This window comes from Marmota flaviventris, chromosome 7 (genome assembly GCF_047511675.1).
Source record: "Marmota flaviventris isolate mMarFla1 chromosome 7, mMarFla1.hap1, whole genome shotgun sequence".
Taxonomy (NCBI): Eukaryota; Metazoa; Chordata; class Mammalia; order Rodentia; family Sciuridae; genus Marmota; species Marmota flaviventris.
The window spans coordinates 11,462,704-11,484,526 of record NC_092504.1 but is presented as its reverse complement, the minus strand read 5'-3'; the positions used below and the strand labels follow the sequence as shown (position 1 = coordinate 11,484,526).

General features: G+C 41.6%; 1 protein-coding gene across 1 annotated transcript in view; it reads right to left on the bottom strand.

Annotated features, from left to right (window-relative positions):
- Nucleotides 1-21,823, bottom strand: part of Cd38 (CD38 molecule) — a 49,080-nt gene that overhangs the window by 3,670 nt on the left and 23,587 nt on the right. Inside the window, exons 2-7 of the mRNA XM_027939272.3 lie at nucleotides 16,679-16,808; nucleotides 14,938-15,073; nucleotides 5,602-5,687; nucleotides 2,375-2,448; nucleotides 904-996; nucleotides 509-595 (exon numbers count right to left, since the gene is read on the bottom strand). Of these exons, the coding sequence (XP_027795073.2) occupies nucleotides 509-595; nucleotides 904-996; nucleotides 2,375-2,448; nucleotides 5,602-5,687; nucleotides 14,938-15,073; nucleotides 16,679-16,808 (606 nt within the window). The remainder of the gene's footprint in view (nucleotides 1-508; nucleotides 596-903; nucleotides 997-2,374; nucleotides 2,449-5,601; nucleotides 5,688-14,937; nucleotides 15,074-16,678; nucleotides 16,809-21,823) is intronic.

Sequence of the window (21,823 nt, the reverse complement as noted above, 5' to 3'; positions counted from 1 at the left end):
TTTCTTAATTTTAAAAGGACAAATCTGGGTAGATTGCCATGTGGAAGCTTACCAAGGATCAGACATGTACACCCAGACCCAACTAAGGAAATTTCACAGGTAAATTTGTGCCAAATCACAGGGATTTTACAACTTAGGAGAAAGGTCTTGGCAAAAACATGCTTCTGCTCCCTGACATCTAGCAGGTTTCCAGCCCTGGACCGGGCGGCTTGCTCCGCAAACCAGAAAATGTGCCTCCAAGGCTGGGTCAGCTTCAAGAGCAAGTCACTGCTTCAGGGTGACTTGCTTCAGGGTGACAATGAGGAAAGAGGCCCATGGGGGTAGTGACCAGGTGAAGGCAACTGGCTAGAAAATCCTCCAAGTGAGGCTAAGAAGAGAAGGAGAGATGGCCAGATCCCCTTAAAGCCCCAGGAGAGACTCCCCAGCCTCCTAGCTCAAAAGAGAACAGGAAAAGATGAAATGTCTGCAGGAGGTAAGCAGCCCTTTCTTCAGGAAGAAAGACAATTACCTGTAGTTATTCTGACAGACAAATGTCATATTCTTCTTGTTCACAATCAATTTCAGCTCATTCAAGGAGGACCCTGAGCATGAATCACTGAGGAAGAAAGAAGAAAATGTTAAAATAACGAGACTTCCTGTTATTTTCCTGAGTCTCTTAGTTTCTTTTCTAAAACCCTGGATAAAGAGGAGAAGCAGAAGTCCACCTCTAAGTGGCCCTAGTTGAGCAGGTGGGAAACTGCTAGTTACCATTGTTGGAGATAAAATTAGTTGTTGGGATGAGCTAAATGTAGAATACGGCCCCGTTCCTTGAGCCAGTCTGTTCCCAAAGTATTCGTGAGACTGTGAATTCTTCTGTTGGCCGACATGTAAAATATCCCTTGGGTACAAAGTAATAAGATGTACCTGGGACCTTTTCCAATATCTTGCATCACCCAGGCCTGTACCGTATGAACTTTCTCTGGACGCAAATTAAAGATTTCCACACTTCCAAAAATGCTAAGAGAGAAGAGACAAAGAACATTGTCAATCCTAAACTCAAATTCAAGGACATCCCTACCTCCTGTCAAAAACCAGAAAGCTGGACACATTGGGTGGACTCCACCCTTGGAATTGCCTTAGAGACAGTCACCATTTCTTATTAACATGACCCCCAGTTAACAAAGATTTTCAAGATAAGATTTTTAGCCTGCATTTTCATGCTGATTTTTGAAATTAGTTGCTACTCAAGAGTGACTCTTGATCTACTTTGTGAACATCACCAGAAAGCTGGTGAGAGCTGCAATTCAGCCCCCTCTTGCCTGGTTAATCTTATTCCTGCTTTCGCCTGGAGGGTGATTCACATGTTCAGCCAAATCTGAGAAGCCCTGCTTTGAAAGAGGCTGATAATCTGCTTAACCACATTTCTAAATTCTTCTGTATTAATTTCTGACAGATGCCACTCCTGTTCTGAGTAGCTGGATCCCTAAGATCAGATTATAAAATCTTGGAATGTTACCAGTTTCACCCAAAACCCCACAGAAGAGGAAGTCAGAAGAAGACGAAAGCATAAACATTCCTTTGTAGAATTAAATATAAAAAAAAAAAAAAAAAAAAGAAAGAGAGAGTAAAAGTAATTTAGGTCACTTATGGTGCCCAGGGCAAATTAACACAAGCTCCTGTCTCTCCAACAACCACACCAGGGCAAGATTAGAGAACAATGGCCAAAAGGTAACAACCCGTCAGAGAAGGAAGGCCCGTCACATCACCATCATCTTTTCAAATCCGCATATGAGGGTCTCACAGAGGTTAGGTGCCCTGCCTAAGGCCACACAGGTCATATGGAATGACCCCTGGAGTCCTGGCTATTAACCACCGGTGTCATGCTGGCAATGTCTACAAAGAGACGATGAAGGTCAGGAGCCCAAGCCAGTGACCCATGTGCCCAGTGGTCGTGAATTAGGATTCAAACTCTTCATGGAGTAGAGAGGAGCCAGGCCATTCATGGATGGTGAGGATTTGGACAGGGAGAAGCAGGGAGGGGAGGCAGGTGTCCATGCATCCGAGAGCAGCATGGACACAGGTGGAAATCGGGAGGTGGAGGATAATGATAGAGGAGGCTGAGAAAATGGCGCCCGGCCTTGAAACATCATGAGCAGGGGCTCTTGACAGTGCAGTGGCCGTCAGGAACATTAGAAGACGTCAGACAGAAGAGAAGTGAGACAAAAGCAGTGACCCAGAAAGACAAATATGTTCAGAGAATACCAAATATTTGCCTTTTTTAGCCCAAATCTTCAGAACTGGTCTGAAACATAAAAAGCACAATCGTTCTAGCGGTGGAGTATCTCACAGGAGGCCATGGCCAACCATTGCAAATAAGATACAAAGAAACGATTACCTGTTCTTGTCAAAGGGTTCAGTGAGGGATCCATTGAGCATCACTTGGACCACACCACAGGCAGCTTCTGCAAACTTAAAACAGTAATAATAATGCTCCCCCCACTCCTCAGCATGTAAACTTAGTCCTCAGTCCCCAGCAACTCCCTCTAAAACCATGCATGGTATTTATTAGCTGGCTAGGGAGGGAACAGTCTCCCTGGTCCTGAACAGGATGCCCAGTCTATAGGATTTCCACTCCACGCCACTGGAGGTGTGAGGCTTCCTTCACAGCGGGGTTCTTCAGCCATTTGAACAAACTGTTGAACAATGAAGTTTCATGCTCACAGGGTTGCTAAATTCAGCAGTGCCGAATTTGGAAGTCCAGGGGAGAAAGAAGAATGTCCCTGGAGGAGAAAGATGAGGGGGTCTTCGTAGTATCCGGCACTGTGACTGTGTCATTTTACTTAGCAGGAGCAATGTGGGCGATGCAGGAGGAAAGGAAAGGGGAACATCAGGGAAAAGAGAACCAAGAGAGAGAAGATGATTCTGAGGCCTGACAAGGCACAGAGAGAAAGGGGGTTTGGACAGATGGATGTGACTGAGCAAGGAGGTGGGTCTCTCCATGCAGCAGATGCTCAGCTGAAAACAACATGAGCACAGCAACCTCTATGCTTTCCCAGGAGACATGGCGGACCTTGGCACCGGCTCAGATGCCTTCTCTGAACCCTGACCCCATTGATGTCCCTTCACATTATCACGCATTGTAATAATGAGCTCAGTGTCATTTAGCTCCCAGTACTGAGTGCTCCATGAGAACGGAGAGCCAGCTGTCCTCTACAGCCCTGGGTGCTGTGTACCTGCTGCATGACACAGAGTGGACACTCAGTAAAAATCTGAAGAAGGAAAAGAGGGAGGGAAAGAAGCAGCCAGCGCTTGGTTGCTCTGTGGAGGAGACTAGGAAATAACAGGGTTGTGCAGGTCAGCGAAGTGGTGAACCAAGGAGGAGGGGACATCAGCAGGTGAAGGCAGCTGAGAAGGGAAAGGCCTAAGGGTCTAAGAGCAGTTGTGGACACTGACATTGGGTATAAAGTTAGTTTGTGAGGCACCATGCATGCTTTGCCAAGGAATCTGGACCCTGCTCTGCGGGTGACCTTGGCTCCTGAAGGATCTGAAACTGGACTGTGAAATCCAGTGCTGCTCTGTCTTGCCACCATGAGCAGAGGGACAAAGGCCCAGTGGTTGTGACTAATCACAAGTACCAACTCAAAAGCATGCTCACGGGTACGAACCCTGGACCACCCAAGATGGAATTCTCAAGGTATAATTCTCAAGACACCCCCCTCCACCACCCCACCAGGGAAATGTTGGATCAATGTGCCTCAAAATCACATTACTTGGAAATAAGGAGATGAGACAAAAATTTGAAGTACCAAGAAGTGTTGCTGCTATTGTCAAAAAGAAAAAAAAAAAGAAAGAAAGAAAAGAAAGGTACAAAGGGCCATCTACACACACCCATGAAAATTTGGCAAAGATAAAGGCACAGGTGTCTATATGGTTCACCAGGTGCCTCTAATCCTCTTCACCTCTGTACTCCTGGCACCAAGGACTGAGTGGGAACATAAGCAAGTACTCAAAACATAACATGGCTTTGGGAGTTTTTAATATTAGCACTGTCCTGAAACATATTAAATAGCAATGAAATAAAAAGAAAGTATTCTCAGAAAAATTAAGCAAACAAAAACTCTGCAGGGCCCTTTATTTTGTTATGGTATGTAGTAGGTCCTTAACAAATATTTATTAAGTGGATGAATTCCAAGTTACTTAAAAGTTCAGTGGTATTTTATTTAAATATGGCAGCAACCCAATGGAACAGGCTTATTTTGACCTCCATTTGACAAATGAGAAATCTGAAGGTCAGAATAATTAAGGATGCACCCAAGTTGAAATGTTTTCCTTCTCATACTTCCTTCTGGGAGAACTAGATGGGAATGACATCAAAAAGACACATCAGGGATTTTCACAAATATAGTGCTATGCTTTGCATGTTTGTCCCTACCTAAACCCCCCCCCACCCCACAAATCCATATATTGGAAACTAAGACTCAGTGTATAATATTAAGAGGCACGCCTTTAAGAGGTGATTAGACCATAGAGCTGTGCCCTCATGCATGGGAAGACAGTTCTTTTAAAAGGGCTCAAGGAAACTAGCTAGTGCTTTCTTGTCCTTCTGCTTTCTGCCATGTGAGGACACAGCAACAAGGCACCATCTTGGAAGCCAAGAACAGCTCTCAGCAGATATCCATTCCACTGGACCTTGACCCTAAACCTCCCATCCTCTCGAACTTTGCAAGATAAATGTGTGTTCCTTATACATTACATACTCTTTGGTATTTTGTTACAGCAGCATAAATGGACCACAACATGTGCACTTAACACATACAAGTCTCCATTTTCCCTAGCTCCTCAGATGTCTATGTTTAATTCTGAAATATTATACTTAGTTTTAATTCCTCTCTTTTTTATTTCTTATTTTTCCTTTCCTTTTTTCCCCCTTCTTCTACTTGCAAAGAAGTTTTTCCTTGTCCAACTTGCAAAGAAGCAACTTATAGAAAAAAAAAATAAGCCCAGTCAGCTTCAAGTGAAGTCAGAAATAGGGAGTGAGGGTGGTGGTGAGTGTTTCTTAAGCCAGGTTCTGGATCTAAAGTCAGAAGACTTAGGATAAATGCTCAATCTATCATTTGCCAACTGTACATTTAGTAGATTACTTATGAACTTGCATTTCTGTTTCAATGTCTGTAAAATGGGCTCAATACTCATGGAACTTACTCCACAGGGTTCTTTTTTCCCTCCATAGGGTTTTTGTGAGAAGGAACATTTTAATTCATGTAAAGAGTTAAGCACAAGGCATGTGGTCTATAAATGTAGATTATTAAAACTGTTCTAGGAATCTAATCATTATGTCAGAGGATTAAACCAACCCCTTGCTTCCTGGCACCCACAGCCCCAAATTGGATAAGATCAGGAACTATTCAACTGGAGCCCCCATAGACCCTCCATGAATGTTCTAAAATTGGGTGTGAAAATCTACTGGCATGTGTTTCTGAACCCTTTCCTCAGTAAAGAATCCTACAATTTCAGTCCTAAAAGGATCTATGACCCAAAAAGTGTTAAAACCAATCACTGTCTGGATGACATCTTCAAGTTCTCTGATCTCAAAATTCTAGAATTTCATGACTGGGTACTCACCTTCTGGGAAACTGCTTTCCAGAACACTGAACCAGGGTTGTTACTGCAGTCATTCCTCCAATGAGGGCAAGATTGATAGTTCAAGTCTAAAATCATAGTTTATAGAAGATCATTAAAGTGGAGAAGGAAGCATATCAATCAGTTCCTTTCCTCTCTGGTCAGTCACTGCGGAGCACTTTTCCAACAGCATCCCTGCCAAATAGAGGCTTGGAGAATGGACACAACTCGACCTAATTTAACTAAGTGTCCCCTGAATCCCTTCCAAGTTCTTACCTTACTCTCCAAATTCCAGACGGGAACACAGTGACAGGTTTTGAGTCATTATTCTGGGAAATGGCCGTGAAAGTTCACCCAGCAGAGAAAAGCCCCCATTGCTATCCCCAAGTTCAGGAAGAATGAGAGGGGATACCAGGCCTTTGGGGGTCGCTCTCAGCAATCACTTCTCTGCTTCCTGATAACTCTCTTTTGTTAGAGCTTCCTTCCCTGCCTCCGTAAGTCCTTGCACTTTTGGGCTCAGATGGCCTCAGAGGCTTTCTCTATGCACCCCATCAAGAGAGGCCGAGGCCTCAGTGAGGCAGGAGACACAGGGCAGGGGATGGATGCACAGTGCCTGTGATGCTTCTCTCAAGGATGTCTTCCTTAATGCACAAACATGTAACGGGGATGAGGTTCTGGGGACAGAGAGGTGAATTAGTTAGGAGTCCTGCCTTCAGAGAGCACAGGATGGAGTGACATCCAACAACCATGCCTGGTTCAGAGACTGCGCATCACCCCCAGGAAGGTTAACATTGAACTTTGTTTTGAAGGAAGAATAGGCATCTTCAGACAGGCTCCACGCAGAGAGAACGTGTGCAGAGGATCAGAGCTCTAAGGCAGGACAGCCCAGTGGGTTCACAGCAGTAAAGGGACCTGTTATGGCTTGGATCTGGAATGTTCTCCCAAAGCTTCTGGCTGAACACCTGGTCCCCAATGCAGCAATGTTCAGAGGTGGAGCCTTTGGGGTGTGATTGGGTCACGAGGCCTCTGACCTCATCAGTGGATTAATCCACTGATGTCTGAACAAACTCCCAGGAGGGGGTGGAAACGGTAGGTGGTGGGCATGGTTGGAGGATGCAGGTCACTAGGGAAGGGCCATGGAAGGCTATTTTCTGCTCTGATGCCCTTCTTCTCTCTATCCTCCTCCCCACTCCTGGCTGCCATGGGCAGAGCCACTTTCCTCCTCTATTCCCTTCTGCCATTGCTGTTCTGCTACCCCTCAGTCCTAAAGCAACGGAGCCAGCTGACCACAGACGGAAACCTCTGAAATTGTGAACCAACATAAGTCTTCCTCTTCTAAGTTATTTACATCAGGCATTTTGGTCATAGCAATAAAATAACACAGGATGAGAAAGGGAATGAGGGAGGACGAGGCATTTTATACAAAAGTACATACAAGAGGAAGTGAGGGGAAAGGGAAAAATAATACAAGGGGGAGAAATGAATGACAGTAGAGGGGGCAGAGAGAGAAGAGGGGAGGGGAGGGGAGAGGAGGGGGGATAGTAGAGGATAGGAAAGGCAGCAGAACACAACAGACACTAGTATGGTAATATGTAAATCAATGGATGTGTAACTGATGTGATTCTGCAATCTGTATACGGGGTAAAAATGGGAGTTCATAACCCACTTGAATCAAAGTGTGAAATATGATATATCAAGAACTATGTAATGTTTTGAACAGCCAACAATAAAAAATTAAAAAAAAACAAAACAGAGGTCAGTCAGGTCATGTCAAGGAATTCAGACATTACCTGAGAGGAAAAAGAGAACATTTTAGGCTTCCAGTAGGAGACAGATACAATCACATTTTTATTTTAGGAAGAACCCTGTGGTTGCCAGATGGAGGCTGACCTAAAGTTTTTCTTTTCTTTATAAAGCACCCATCCTCAGGTACTTTGCTCTAACAATACAAATTGAACTATGACAATTAGGTAGGGAAATTGTATGAAGACAGGATCTAGATCCCTTTCTTGTGTCCCAGAAGTCAGGAATTGTGGTATTTGCCTGTTCCAATCTGAACTTGAAGAAACACAATTCTACTTCCACCTTCTGATGGGTAGACTTTTGTTTCCCTATAGATGTGTTACTTCTACCTTTTTATGGTTGAATTATGTCCTCCCCAAAGATATGTCGAGTCCTAACCCCTGGTACCTGTGAATGTGACCTTATTTGGAAACAGGATCTTTACAGTGCAATTAAGATGATGTCATTTGTGTTACTGGGAAATAATCCAGTTATAACTGATATCATTATAAGAAGGGGAAGTTTGGACAGAGAGAAGAGAGAGATACACAGAGGTAAGGTGATGTGAAGACACAGAGAGAAGATGGCCATGTGTGACAGTAGCAGAGCTAGGAGAAGTATATCTTTAAGTAAAAGAAAAAAAGATTAGAAGCTAATAAAGTAAGAAGACTATTGTAAAGCAAACAAATGAAGTAAAACTATATTAGGTTAAAACATTTAGAGAAAAAACTGTCAGAATATGGAAAATTTTTTAAATTTCCCTTCTTCTTTCTACCATGTGGAAATGCACCAACAAGGCACCATCTTGGATTTAAGGGGAGCTCTCGCTGGATGCTGAGTCTGCCAGTGCCTGGATCTTGAACTACTCTGACTCCAGAACTACTGATGGCCAAGAGACAGCAGCAAGGAAGCAGGATAAGAAGTCTCGGGCTCCACTCCCCCATCCAGAAAGTTCAATCACTCTAAAGACCACAACATCTTCTTGAAGGCTCCAGTACTTGGAAACAAGCCTGCAATGCCCACATTGTCCTCAGAGCTGAAGGAAAACTGCATTGGAAGGGTTCTAAGAAGAATGATCTCACTTCAACTATGCCACCCCTCTCACCTCCCAGTTCAGCACAACAGATGAAGAGCTTTGTCCTGGGCTAATGGTTTCTACAGGGTAACAAAAGAACTAGAAGCAGTCATCAGCTTCCCTAGCACGGACACCATTCTCACCTCATGGGTAACACTGAGGGTAAAGGCAGGGGTGGATCATTTGGGGTCAAGTGGAAACAAAGAAAGAAGACAGAGTCATTGGCTGACACATGAGTCTCGGTGGCACCTCGGTATTTCTACCAACTGTTTCCCAGCCAACTTCACTGCAAAGCTGAGCTGCTCACCTTCTGAATCACACTGGGAAGTCTAACCTAGCTTGAAGCATTTTCCCACCTGGCTGGTGTTGTTGGTGTATGCTCTGAGGCTGGGTAGGGGAATGCTTTCCCATTTTAGAGAAGCAGAGTGGAGCTGCTTGACCTAGAAGTCAAGCCGTGGTTCCACTCAGTCAAGAAGCCTCTCAATAACCTCACCCAGACGGGGAGGCTCCCACCTCTGTGCATTTTGGAGAAGCACTGACACTAGACTTGTTTGACCTGGAGGACAGTCTTTCTGAACATAGTGATATGAACTAGATATCAATAGCAGGAGAAAATACATATGTATTCACAACTATGTAGAAATTAAACAACATAGAAATCAAACAACATGGTCCTGAACAACCCATCAAACAATGAAAAAATTAAAAGGGAAACTAAAAATATCTCAAGATGAATGAAAACAGTAATACAACATGCCCAAACTTAAGAGACACATCAAACTGAGTTTTAAGAGGAAAATTTACACCAATAAATGCCTAGATCAAAAAGGAGAAAGGGCTGGGGATATAGCTTAGTGGATAGAGTGCTTGCCTCCCATGCACAAGGCCTTGGGTTCAATCCCCAGCACCACAAAAACAAAACAACAGCAAAAAAAAAAGGAGAAAGGTTTCAAATAAATAATTTAGTGTTATGTCTCCAGGAACTAGAAAAAGAATTAACAAATTAAGCTCAAAGTTAGTAGAAGAAAGGAAATAAAATAAAGAGCAGAACAGAAATAAATGAAATAGAGAAAATCAATAAGACTGAGAGTTGGTTTTTTAAAAAGTTAAATGAAATCAACAAACATTTATCTACACTAAGAAAAAAAGAAAAGACTCAAATAAACAACATCAGAAGTGAAAGAGGAGACATTACAACTGTTACCACAAATATAAATGCTCATAACTGACTACTAGTGACAATTACACACTAACAAAGTGCATAACCTAAAAGAAATCAATTCCTAAACAAATACAAACTATAACAACTGAATCATGAATTAATAAAAATTCTGAACAATTGTGGCACCTTTGTCTAGTATGAGATAACTGTGTTTATGTGAGTTTGTCTCTGTGTCTTTTATTCTGTACCATTAGTCTATGTGTCTGTTTTGGTGCCAATACCATGCCATTTTTATTATTATGGCTCTGTAGTATAGTAAGGTCTGGTATTGTGATGCCTCTGGCTTCACTCTTCTTGCTAAGGATGGCTCTGGCTATTCTGGGTCTCCTATATTTCCAAATGCTTTTTCTAGTTCTATGAAAATGTCATTGGGATTTTAATAGGAATTGCATTGAATTTGTATATTGCTTTTGGTAGTATGGCCATTTTGACAATATTAATTCTGCCTATCCAGGAGCTTGGGAGGTCTTTACATTGTCTAAGTTCTTCTTCAATTTCTTTCTTTAGTGTTCTGTAGTTTTCATTGTAGAGGTCTTTCACTTCTTTTTTTTAGATTGATTCCCAAGCATTTTATTTTATTTAGGTTATTTTGAAGGAGGTATTTTTCCTAATGTCTGTTTCAATGAATTCATCACTGATGTATAGGAATGCATTTGATTTATGGGTGTTGATTTTATATCCTGCTACTTTGCTGAATTCATTTATTAGTTATAAAAGTTCTCTGGTGGAATTTTTTGGATCTTCTAAATACAGAATCATGTCATCAGCAAATAGTGATAGTTTGAGTTATTCTTTTTCTATTTGTATTCCTTTAATTTCTTTCTTCTGACTAATTGCTCTGGCTAGAGTTTCAAGGACAATGTTGAATAGAATTGGTGAAAGAGGGCATCCTTGTCTTGTTCTAGTTTTTAGAAGGAATGTTTTCAATTTTTCTCCATTTAGAATGATGTTGGCCTTGGGTTTAGAATAAATAGCTTTTACAATGTTAAGTTATGTTCCTACTATCCCTAGTTTTTCTAGTGTTTAGAACATGAAGGGATGCTATGTTTTGTCAAATGCTTTTCCTGCATCTATTGAGATGATCATAATGATTCTTATTTTTAAATCTATTAATATGATGAATTACCTTTATTGATTTCTGTATGTTGAACCAAACTTGCATCCCTGGGATGAACCCCACTTGATCATAGTACACTATCTTTTTAATAAGTTTTTGTATGCAATTTGCCAGAATTTTATTGAGAAATTTTGCATCTATGTTCATCAGGAATATTGATCTGCAGTTTTCTTTTCTTGATGTGTCTTTGTCTGATTTTGGTATCAGGGTAATATTAGCCTTCTAGAATGAGTTTGGAAGGGTTCCCTCCTTTTCTATTTCATGGAATAATTTGAAGAGTATTGGTGTTAATTCTTCTTTGAAAGTCTTGTAGAACTTGGCTGAGAATCCATCTAGTCCAGGGTTTTTTTTATCTCATACTAGATAAAGGCACCAAAAACATTCATTGGAGAAAAGATAGCCTATTCAACAAATTGTGCTGGCAAAACTGGGACCCATATGTAACAAAATGAAATTAAACCCCTATCTCTCACCATGTACAAAACTCAATTCAAGTGGATCAAAGACTTAGGAACTAGAACAGAGACCCTGCGACTAATAGAAGAAACAGTAGGCCCAAATCTTCCCCATGTCGGCCTAAGATCTGACTTCCTTAACAAGATCCCTAAAGCGCAAAAAGTAAAATCAAGGACCAATAAATAGGATGGATTCAAACTAAAAGGCTGCTTTTCAGCAAAGGACACAATCAGGAATGTGAAGACAGAGCTTACAGAATGGGTGAAAATCTTTACCACATGCACTTCAGATAGGGCATTAATCTCCAGGATATATAAATAACTCAAAAAACTTAACACCAAAAAAACAAATAACCCAATCAATAAATGGGCTAAGAAACTGAACAGAAACTTCACAGAAGAAATACAATCAATCAACAAATATATGAAAAAATGTTCATCATCTCTAGCAATTAGAGAAATGAAAATCAAAACTACTCCAGTCAGAAATGCAATTATCAAGAATACAAGCAATAATAAATGTTGATGAGGATGTGGGGGAAAAGGCACACTCATACATTGCTGGTGAGACTGCAAATTGGTGTAATCACTAAGGAAAGCAGTATGGAGATTCCTCAGAAAACCTGGAATGGAACAACCATTTGACCCAGCTATCTCACCCCTCGGTTTATACCCAAAGAATTTAAAGTCAGCATACTATGGTGACACACCCACATCAATGTTTATAGCAGTTCAACTCACAATAGCTAAATTATGGAATCAACCTAGGTGCCCTTCAACAGATGAATGGATAAAGAAAATATGGTATATATGCACAATGGAATACTACTCAGCCATAAAGAAGAATGAAATGATGGCATTTGCAGGTAGATGTATGAAGCTGGAGAACATCATGCTAAGTGAAATAAGCCAATCCCAAAGAACCAAAGCAGAAAGTTCTCTCTGATATGTGGATGCTAATTCACAATGTATCATTGAGTTCAGTGTGCCAGCATTTTGTTGAGGGCTTTTGCTTGTTTGTTCATCAAGGATATTGGCTTGTAAATATCAAGAGAAGGATAGAGTTACTTTGGATCAGGCAGGAGGGAGTGAAGGGAGGGGAGGGGGTATAGGGATAGGAAAGATAGTAGAATGACTCGGACATTATTACACTATATGCATATATGACTACATGACCGGTGTAACTCTACATCAAGTACAACCAGAAGAATGAGAAGTTATACTCCATTTATGTATGATGTGTCAAAGTGCATTCTACTGTCATGTATAACTAATTAGAACAAATTTTAAAAAAGAACCAAAGTAAAATAACTCTGAACAGACCAATATTAAGTAATGAGATTGAATCATTAGTTTAAAGTCTTCCATTAAAGAAAGCCAGGATCTGATGCTTCACTGCTGAATTCCACCAAATACTTACATAACTAATACCTACCCTTCTAAGCTTAAAAAAAAAAAAAAAGAAAGTGGAAGAATACTTCTAAAGTCTTTCATCAAGGCCAGTGTACCCTTATTCCAAAGCCAGGCAGGGTCTTACAAGAAAAGAAATTTATAAGCCAATATCCTCAATGAACATAGAAGCCAAAGTCCTCAACAAAATACTGGCACCCTGAACTCAAGGGTACATTACAAGAGTCAGCCCTCAGGATCAAGTGGGATGGATCCCTGGGGTGCAAGGATGGTTCAACACCCACGAATTCATAAGTGTGAAGCAGCACGTTAACAGAATGGAGAGGAAATCTGTATGATCATCTCATTGGTGCAGAAAAAGCTATTTGACAAAATTTAACATCCTTCCTGATGAATATCTCACCAAATCAGTCTGTGGACAAGGACAGACTAAAATCAATATTAAAAGAAAAGGAAAACTAAGAAATCAATTTTCCACCTTGGGCCAGAAAAAGAGGCAGAACAACGTGGCAGTTAAGAGCACGGAGTTTTCAAGTCAGTCTTCCTGGGTTTGCTCCAGCCCTGCCACCTGCCTGCTGCAAGTCACTTATCTCTGGCCTTGGACTTCCCATCTGTAAAATGTGATCACCACAGGCCCTCGTGGCCTGAGAGGGGTTAATACTCATTCAACATGAAGACCATGAGCACTTTGCAAGTGCTCAGTCTTAGCTCTTATTATTAACTTACAAAGGACTTTCACTGATAAGAAAACAATGAGCACCCCATTAGAGAGTTAGAATGTATGAACCGGCCTTTTACAGAGAAAATGAAAACATTTACCCTGTGTGTGTGTGTGTGTGTGCGCACACACACGCTCAATATCCCACACACAAAAAAAATTCAAAATAAATTGAAGTGCTATTTCTTTATCAAATGAGTCAAAAAAAATTTAAAGTATTAATAATTGGTATTAATGATGGTATAGGTAAATAAACAATCTCATATATACTCTTGATAATAGTGTAAATTATTGTCACCTTTTAAATGACATTTTATCAGTTTCTATCACAATTTACCCTTTAACACTAAAATTCCACTTGTAGAAATTAACCTTTCAGTAATACTTTCAGCTTGCAGGTGTGTGTGTGTGTGTGTGTGTGCGCGTGCGTGCGCACATGTGTATACAAAGGTTTCTTCTGATAGTGATTATAATAACAACAAGCACTAAAATAATCCTAAATGTCCATCAATAAGATTGGTTAATGACGTAGCCTTTTACATCTGGCGGTGTGCAGGGTCTGGCAGTGTAGCTCAGTGGCAGAGAGCCTGCGTACCATGTGTGAGGCCCCATGTTCCATCCCTAACACCGCAAAAAATCAAAAGGAGAAAGAGAGAATGTAGATATCCTTATACCTAAAATTAATAAAGTAAATTGCAGAACATATGTGCACATTTTAAACATCTGTGTTTATACGAGCATAGGGAAAATTCTGGAAGGATATGTACCAAATTGTTGACAATACTTATCCCTTGAGAAGTGATGTGGAGGTCGGAGGTGGGGGAAGGATTCAGGGTGACCTTTGCTTTTGACTTTTACCCGGTTCTGTAACACGAAAGTATTCTTTCCAGTAAGCAGGTTTCATTTTTATAAATGACAATAATGCAAACCTGGGATGAAGAAGCTGCAGAAAGATAAGCATTATAAAATAGTCAAAAGCAACAACAACAACAACAAAATAAGAAGTATAAAGTAAACAATATCCACCACATAAATAAAAAAGAAAGAAATGAAAGCAGGTTCAACAGGCTTGAGTGAGTAGAGAACACCTTTTCACAGCAAGGCACTCTGGGGCTTTCTGGGCAGGAAAAAGCCACAGCTGAGAGATGACAGCAAAGCCAGACCAGCCTGAGAAGGGAAGGGGCCACTGCAGCCACCACGGGGTTCTGAAGCACAGGTACATGGGTCCCTCTGAGGCCTCACCCTGCTCTAGAATTCTTTGGTGCTGAAGGATGCCCTTATGGAAAACAGAACACCAAGAATTTAGAAGCCGGCTGCTTAAGCACTCAGAGGAGATCAAAGAAGCAGCCCCCAAACCTGACGCTGACTCCTCACGGGATCAGAGATTCTTCCTGGGATGCATTCTCATGGGCCAGAGGAGCTGTCTTTAAAGGCAGAGACAGTGTCACGTGGCTGCCTGTGATTCTTCCCTCCACACTGGCTCCTCAGGGCCCCTCGCGGAGCATAAGGCTCCTCTACCCAGTATGTCCCTGGGCCATGCCACGTGGCTCCAGTCCTCACCAGAAGTGCTGGGGTCTCCACACCATGTGAGGTGGTCAGCCATGTAGCCCAGCAGCGTGTCCTCCAGGGTGAAAAGCTCCTGCTGCACCCCTGTGTACTGATGGACCAGGTCTTTTAATTTGCTCCAAAACAGAGTCTAAGAAAGAATGAATCAACCCATATGGAGGTCAATTTAGAAGGTTAAAAAAAAAAAAAGTCCACATTTTTGAAATGAAAGAAAACAGAAGCTATCAACAAATCACATATAGCAAGGGCAGGGATTGTTGTGCCTTGTTGCTTTCTGTGTGAAAGGGAGTGTGGCTGTGTGTGTATTTGTGTGTGTGTGTGTGTGTGTTTTCTAGGTCACAGTGTAAAATGAATTTTTTTTTTTTGAGTTGTAGTTAAAAAAGGCTGGAAGCTACTGATCAAAATCTTATAATTAACATGGGATAGGATCACATCTGGAACAGACATTAGGGAATTTCAATATTTCTAAAGTTATTGGCCAAAAGAAAATTGTTTTGCTTATGTGCTGTTTTCTGGAAGAAGAGCTCTTTAATTCTTAAAAAGCTCAAGTCCTCCCACTTTCCCTCAAATCTCTCCTAACCCCAATAAAAAGCAGTGTGTGTGGGGGGGTGCTTTTTAAGAGTCTACCTCAAAAGTGAAAGCAGTCAAATTTCAGAACAGTATTCTGTCCCATAAACCTATTCATTCCTAGCAGGAAGCAGTGGAGGGCAGTGGGCTACCACAGAGGCCCTGGCGTCTGGCTCCTTGTTAAAGATGGTCATCATCTGATCAGCCATTGGACCTGGGGCAAGCAAAGCATCACTAAGCCTTCCTTTCTATTCCTGCCAAACAGTAGCGATGGTGACTGTAACAAGCTCATGTGAGGCTGGGGAGATTAAAGGAAGTAATGCAGATAGAATTTCTGAGCATGTGGGTTATTTGCCAAGCACCTCCTCTGTGCTGAACATTGTGCTTGGTGCACCAAGGAGAAGAGCCTAGTGACTCCGGCTCACTCACCTGGGATGCCAGGCTGTAATTTGTGGATGGACTTAATGGCTTCACAAAGACATCTTCTGGCACAGGGGATTTTTGCCTTAAACACTGACTTTAGAAAAGATGTGCCTACAGCTGACCTTTCCTGGTATAGTGAGTGCATTACAACACAGGCCTCTCTGGGTCCAAGTCTTGTGTATTTACACTTCAACCAGCTTGACCAACATGGGCAATCACTGGTCACTTAAACTCACCAAGCCTTGGGTTTCTCACAGGTGAAATGGGGATGCAGACACCTGCTCAGGCCTAAGAAGGTAAGGGTTAGCTGTGCCCTTTGTAAGCAAAAAGAATAAAGTGAAAAGCACTCTTCAAATGAAAATTGGCATGTCTACTATTTATTTATCTGTTATTTATCAAAGGCCAAGGGAAATTTTGTAATTATATAATTTTGGGTTATTTATGTTTGCCTTTAGGTGTTTGGTTTGGTGTTAGATTTGTTTTGCACGATTTGAGGCCAATTCTCCTTTCTTCCCTTTGTGGCCCATTTCTCTCTTACCTTCCTTCCCCAGATGTCCTAAACCCTGAGGATATCTCAGATCCCTACTCGCCCCACAAACTCAAACCCCACCAACCACACCCAGATTCTAATGCCTGAATATTTCCTCTTCCCTCCCTCATTCTTATCCACCTTTGGTCCTGTGACCTCTTCCTGCTGACTGCAGTCCCCAGTTTTAAAAATTAATCCCTTGTCCAGGTTACCTACCTTGTTGCAGGCTATAGTTTGAGTGTCCAGCTTAAGTAGTGGTTGGTAGTCTTCTTTTGTGATGTTGCAAGGATTCTTGGAAAGAAATGCACTTTTAAATGCATCCAGTATCTTTCGGCAGTCTTGATCTCTGTGAGGTAAGTCATGAGAAATAAAATAAAACATAGATATATATTTGTAAAATATTTTTTGATATATAATTACAAAAAATTATAGTTAGGAAGCAACTAATAGGTGCCAAGTACTTTGTTCACATCATTTAGGAAGCAACTACTGGGTGCCAAGTACTTTGTTCACATCATCTCACCTGACCTGTGCAACATCTTTGTGAGGTAGAACTAGCCTCCCTACTGAGTCTCAGTGAGATCCAAATGACCTTCCCTCATTCACACAGTCTGCAAGGTGGTAGAGCCAAGATTCAGATCTGTGTGCCAGAGCTGGAGTCGGTCATTAGTGCTCTGTGGACTAATTGTTAGAGGAAGTTGAGAAGATCATGCAAAGACACCTAGTTTTCTCTTTCCCCACTTCACACTGTTTAAAAATGTTCCAGGATGCCTATTGCCTTCAGAAAAGTCCCAGTTCCACATTGAACTCTCCCTGAGCTTCCCCATTTCTTTGCAGGCACAATGCCCACCGTCTGCAATCCTATCCTTTGCCATATCTGCCTACTGAAGCTTATCCACACTTCATGCCCATGCCCTGCTGTGAGCAAGCCCTGAATATGTGACTCTGCTGTTCCCATAATTTGGGCAGCCTCCTGACCCACGTGTGCTTCTCCTGCAATGAGGAATAAATGAATGTGAAGCCGTCATTCACCCTTGGTTTAAGGACTTCTTAAATCATAGCTCATCTTAAAGGCCCCTTTCCTTAGGGAACCCTCTGCTCCCCTGTGGACAAGTAAGTCTGCTCCCCCATGGTTTACTTCTAACTCATCCTGCTTCAAAAGAAAGCTAGCTACAAACAGGCCAATCTGCCCAGAATGTGAGTGCCTCTAACACTAGGTTCAACATAATGCTTGCGGATTGAGTGGAAGACCAAATATGATTCCTGTGATTCAAAATATATGTATGATTTAAAGAAGATCTCACTTTCTGAAGTGGAGAAGTAAGGAACTTCAAAATTCTGCTCCTCTATAAAAGCAATAGGAACACTAGCAAGAATTATCACCAACCAATTTTTCAGAACTCTGGAAATTAAAGTTCGCAATAATCCAAGAAGTGTGTTTTTTCTTTTTCTTTTTCTTTCTTTTTTTTTTTTTTAGGCGAATCTTGGTTGGAATAGTGAGCCTTGCAGCTTGTTAACTTGGCTTACTGACATCTCACTCTCCCCAGTTCCATGTAGCCTTGAAATCCAACAGCTCTTCTACCTATGAAAAAACAGCCGCCGGCCACTGGGGTGTGGAGCAACACTGAACTCCCCAAATGTCCCCACCCCCAGAGAACTGTCTCTATTGGACCTGTCTAAATGCTTGCTGAAAAGCCCATGTCAGGACTTGGCTTTCTTTGACATGATTGAGTTCAGTCTGGGTGAATAAAACTACCTACCGAGAGTTCACGAAAACAATCCCTGCAATTATATAAAAGCAAGTGCATAAGGTAGCGTCACTCACTGGGGCTATTAAGACAAAACCTTAGAAAGAAAAACTGGAGAATCAAATATCCATAGGAATGACAAGAAAGTCTCCCCAAATAAGGAATAGCTAAAACTCTATAGGAATTATTGTGTGTTTTTTTTTAATAAAGAAAAAGTCTGGAGTTGAAAGCAACTAGCACTGAACTGCACATTTTACTGGAGGGGCCAACATCAGATTTGAGCTGGGAGAAGACATCAGTGAACTTGAGATCAGAGACACAAGCATAATGGGAACTGCAGAAGAAGAGGAGACAAAGAGGCAAGAGAAACTGTTCTTAAAGAAGTAATGCCCACGAACTTCACAAATATATAACTAAAATTATTTTTAAAAGACACAGAATAAAAATCTTTATAACCTTAGATTAAGCAATGTTTGCTTAGCTATGACACCCAAAGCACAGTGACAAGAGAAAAAAAAAATTGTTGTCATACTTCATGAAAACTGAAAACTGTTGTATATCCAAGGACACCACCCAAGTGAACACAGAGCTCACAGAATGGAGAAAATGTTTTCACATATATTATTCTTGATTTGGGACTAGCTTCCAAAATAATTGAAAACTCTTACACATCAATGATAAAAAGCTAACCCAATTAACAAACTAGCAATACACATCTTTTCACAAGAGATATGAAATTCACCAAGAAACACATGTAAAGTGCTCGACCTCATTAGTCACTAGGCAACTGGAAATGAAACCCACAAGATGACACCTCATACCTCATACTCATAAGGATGGTGTGAGGGATCCACCGTGCCCAGCCCCCACTCGCAAGTTGGAGTCTTAACCCCCAGTACCCTGGAATGTGACCTTATTTAGAAATAGGGTGGTTGCAGGGTGCATGTGATCAGATCTGAGGAAACTTCTACTGTTCTACAACACAGTAGTACTCCACAGTTGATAACAGTTAATTTGTGTATTTTAAAATCATTACAGAGAGGACTTTGAAGGTTCACAACACAAAGAAATAATAAGTTTCTGAGGAGACAGACATGCTAGTTACTGTGATCTGGTCATTACACTTTGTATACTTGCATTGCAATGTCACACTGCACCCCATAAATACATATAATTACGATGTGTAAATCAAAAATAAAAGAAATAGGGTCATTGCAGTCAATGTAGGGGTGGGACTCTAAAAAAATTCCCAGGCAATTCGGATGCCCTATTAGTTTGAGAACCACTGTATTTGGTATGAAATACAAAATTCAACAGAAATTTCTTTTCAATGTCTGGGCAGGTCATCTCAGCTTCATGAAAGTGATATCAGGAAACTATTGTTGACCTGTCTTTCTCCATATGTTTTATATATCTAAGGTGAAAAAAAAGTAATAACACATTGCACTTCAATGTCATTCAAAATTTATGGGGCATCATCCTGGGCAGTTTAGAGAAATGGTGTTTTGGCGGCTACTTTGCTTAAGGGATTATGCTTTCATTCCATTAATTAATGCAGTGGCCATCTCAAGAACTTCCTGTTTTGGATTCCAGCTCTGTCATAAAACTCTTCTATGTCTTTCCTCAGCGTCATGTGTAAGACTTAGGGAAGACAAAGAATAAGGCATAAGAATTTTCCGCTGCAAAACATCTGGCAGGAAAGAGAAATGACCACACAGAGTACCTGCCACGTACCAGATGTTTCCAGGTGTGTAAGGTTATTTAATCACCCTAAACACACACAGCTCTAAAATTGCTTTTGTGTTTTTTAGGTATAAAGAGATCAGTTCAGGAAACTACATCAGAAGGATTCAAAAAATCCCAGGTTAAAAATTTAACAGTTCCTTGTTTAGAAGGTGCCAAGCTATGGAGCATTGGAGTTGAAGGTGACCCTGGAAAAGCATTAACTGACTCTTTCCTCTCTCCTTCCAATGGACCAGAGCCTCCTGTGTGTCTCACAAATAAGAGCAAATGTGAAAGGTGATGAAGAGCTTGGAGACAGGTCTTACGAGACTATTTTTCACCTCAGATGTACAAGTCAGACTTAAATATGCACTGAAATTGAAAGGAACCAGGACTGCAGTGGACAGAGATGGCAGCTGATCTTTCTGGCCAAAGAAGCAGGGTGGAAGGGTCAGGAGTCATTTCTTTATGTCCCATATGTACATATATATTTTTTCTTTCTGTTCCTAACTTGGAAGACTTGGTCAAGAGAGTTCCAAGGATGCCTGCTGCCTGGGAAAAGGAGGCTGTGAGCCGGCAACTGTGGGCCCAGTCACTGTTCCCAAGGGCTCAGTCTGTGCCTGAAGTCCTCAGCTCTGGCCACACTTGAGGATCAGCTGGAGAGTTTGGGAAAAACAAAGTTCCTGGGTCAGACCAACCAGGTCAGAATGGGACAGTGGACGAGAAAGGACCCTGAGATTTTATAAGAAGTTCTCCTAAATGATTCTAAGAGTCAACGAGGACTGAAGACAAGGGATCTCATGGACCCCTTTCATTTCACAAGTGACAAACAGGAAGTTCAGAGAGAGAGAGAGAGAGTGATGGGCCCAACTTCACCCAGCTCTTCAAGGCTAGGCATTAGTCGTTGGGCGGCTTTGTTGATACCCACCTGGTTCCCCAGCACTCTCCCGTGTTCTTTGATTCCCACCATCTCCTCCCCTCCACCACCCACCACTCCCTCTACTCCAACTTGCCTACAGCTCTCCGCCTTAGTCATCAACACCTCATCTCTGCAGTGACCATGACGGCCACACAATTAACACTGACCAGGGCTTTCTTCAGATGGGTGTCTGGCCATGCCTTTCTTTGGCAATTCTTTGGATTCTTATTTACACAAACCTATCATTATCATCTTCTTTTAACTTATAAATTCAGAAAACCAAATAACTTGCCCAAGACTCCACAAGTATCCCAGCCAGAATTTGATCCTTGGATCACCCACATCCTGAACCCATACTTTCAACCGTAAGGCTATCTCAGGTGTGGTCTATCCCACGCGTGGCTCCTAACGACTAAGGCAAGCCCCCGAGATGGTTCTAAGGGGAAAAGGTGATTTGTAATATGATTTTGAACTGCTCAGATATAAGATCCTAAAACTTGGTCATCCTCAAAAGTTTTCTGTTAAAAAAAAATATATTTCCTGCTGATGTTCATACTCCATGGTGCAGATGCCCCCCCTTGCTCTCACCACCAATAAGAGTGTGTCCACACTCCCTGCATATGGACTGCTGATCATGTGACACCTTGAAGAAAATCTGAGCTTTTCTAATAGGGGTCTCCCATTTAAGTATATTTGCAAATGAAAAAGACAGGACATGCTGCCCGTTATGTCTATGCTTGAGACTTTGTGATTTGAGGAGGAAAAAATGAAAACTACCCAAGTCTAAGCAAATAGAAATACTGTTTTACTTCCATACCTCCCCTGTTTCTTTTATATTTTCAATTGTAGTAAAAAATAAATAACACACAGTTTATCAGTTGCTGGGACTATAGAAGTGCACTACCAAGCTTGGATGGCTTTTATTTCTTTGTTTTTGTGGTTCTGGGATGGAACCCGGGGCCTCCTGCATGC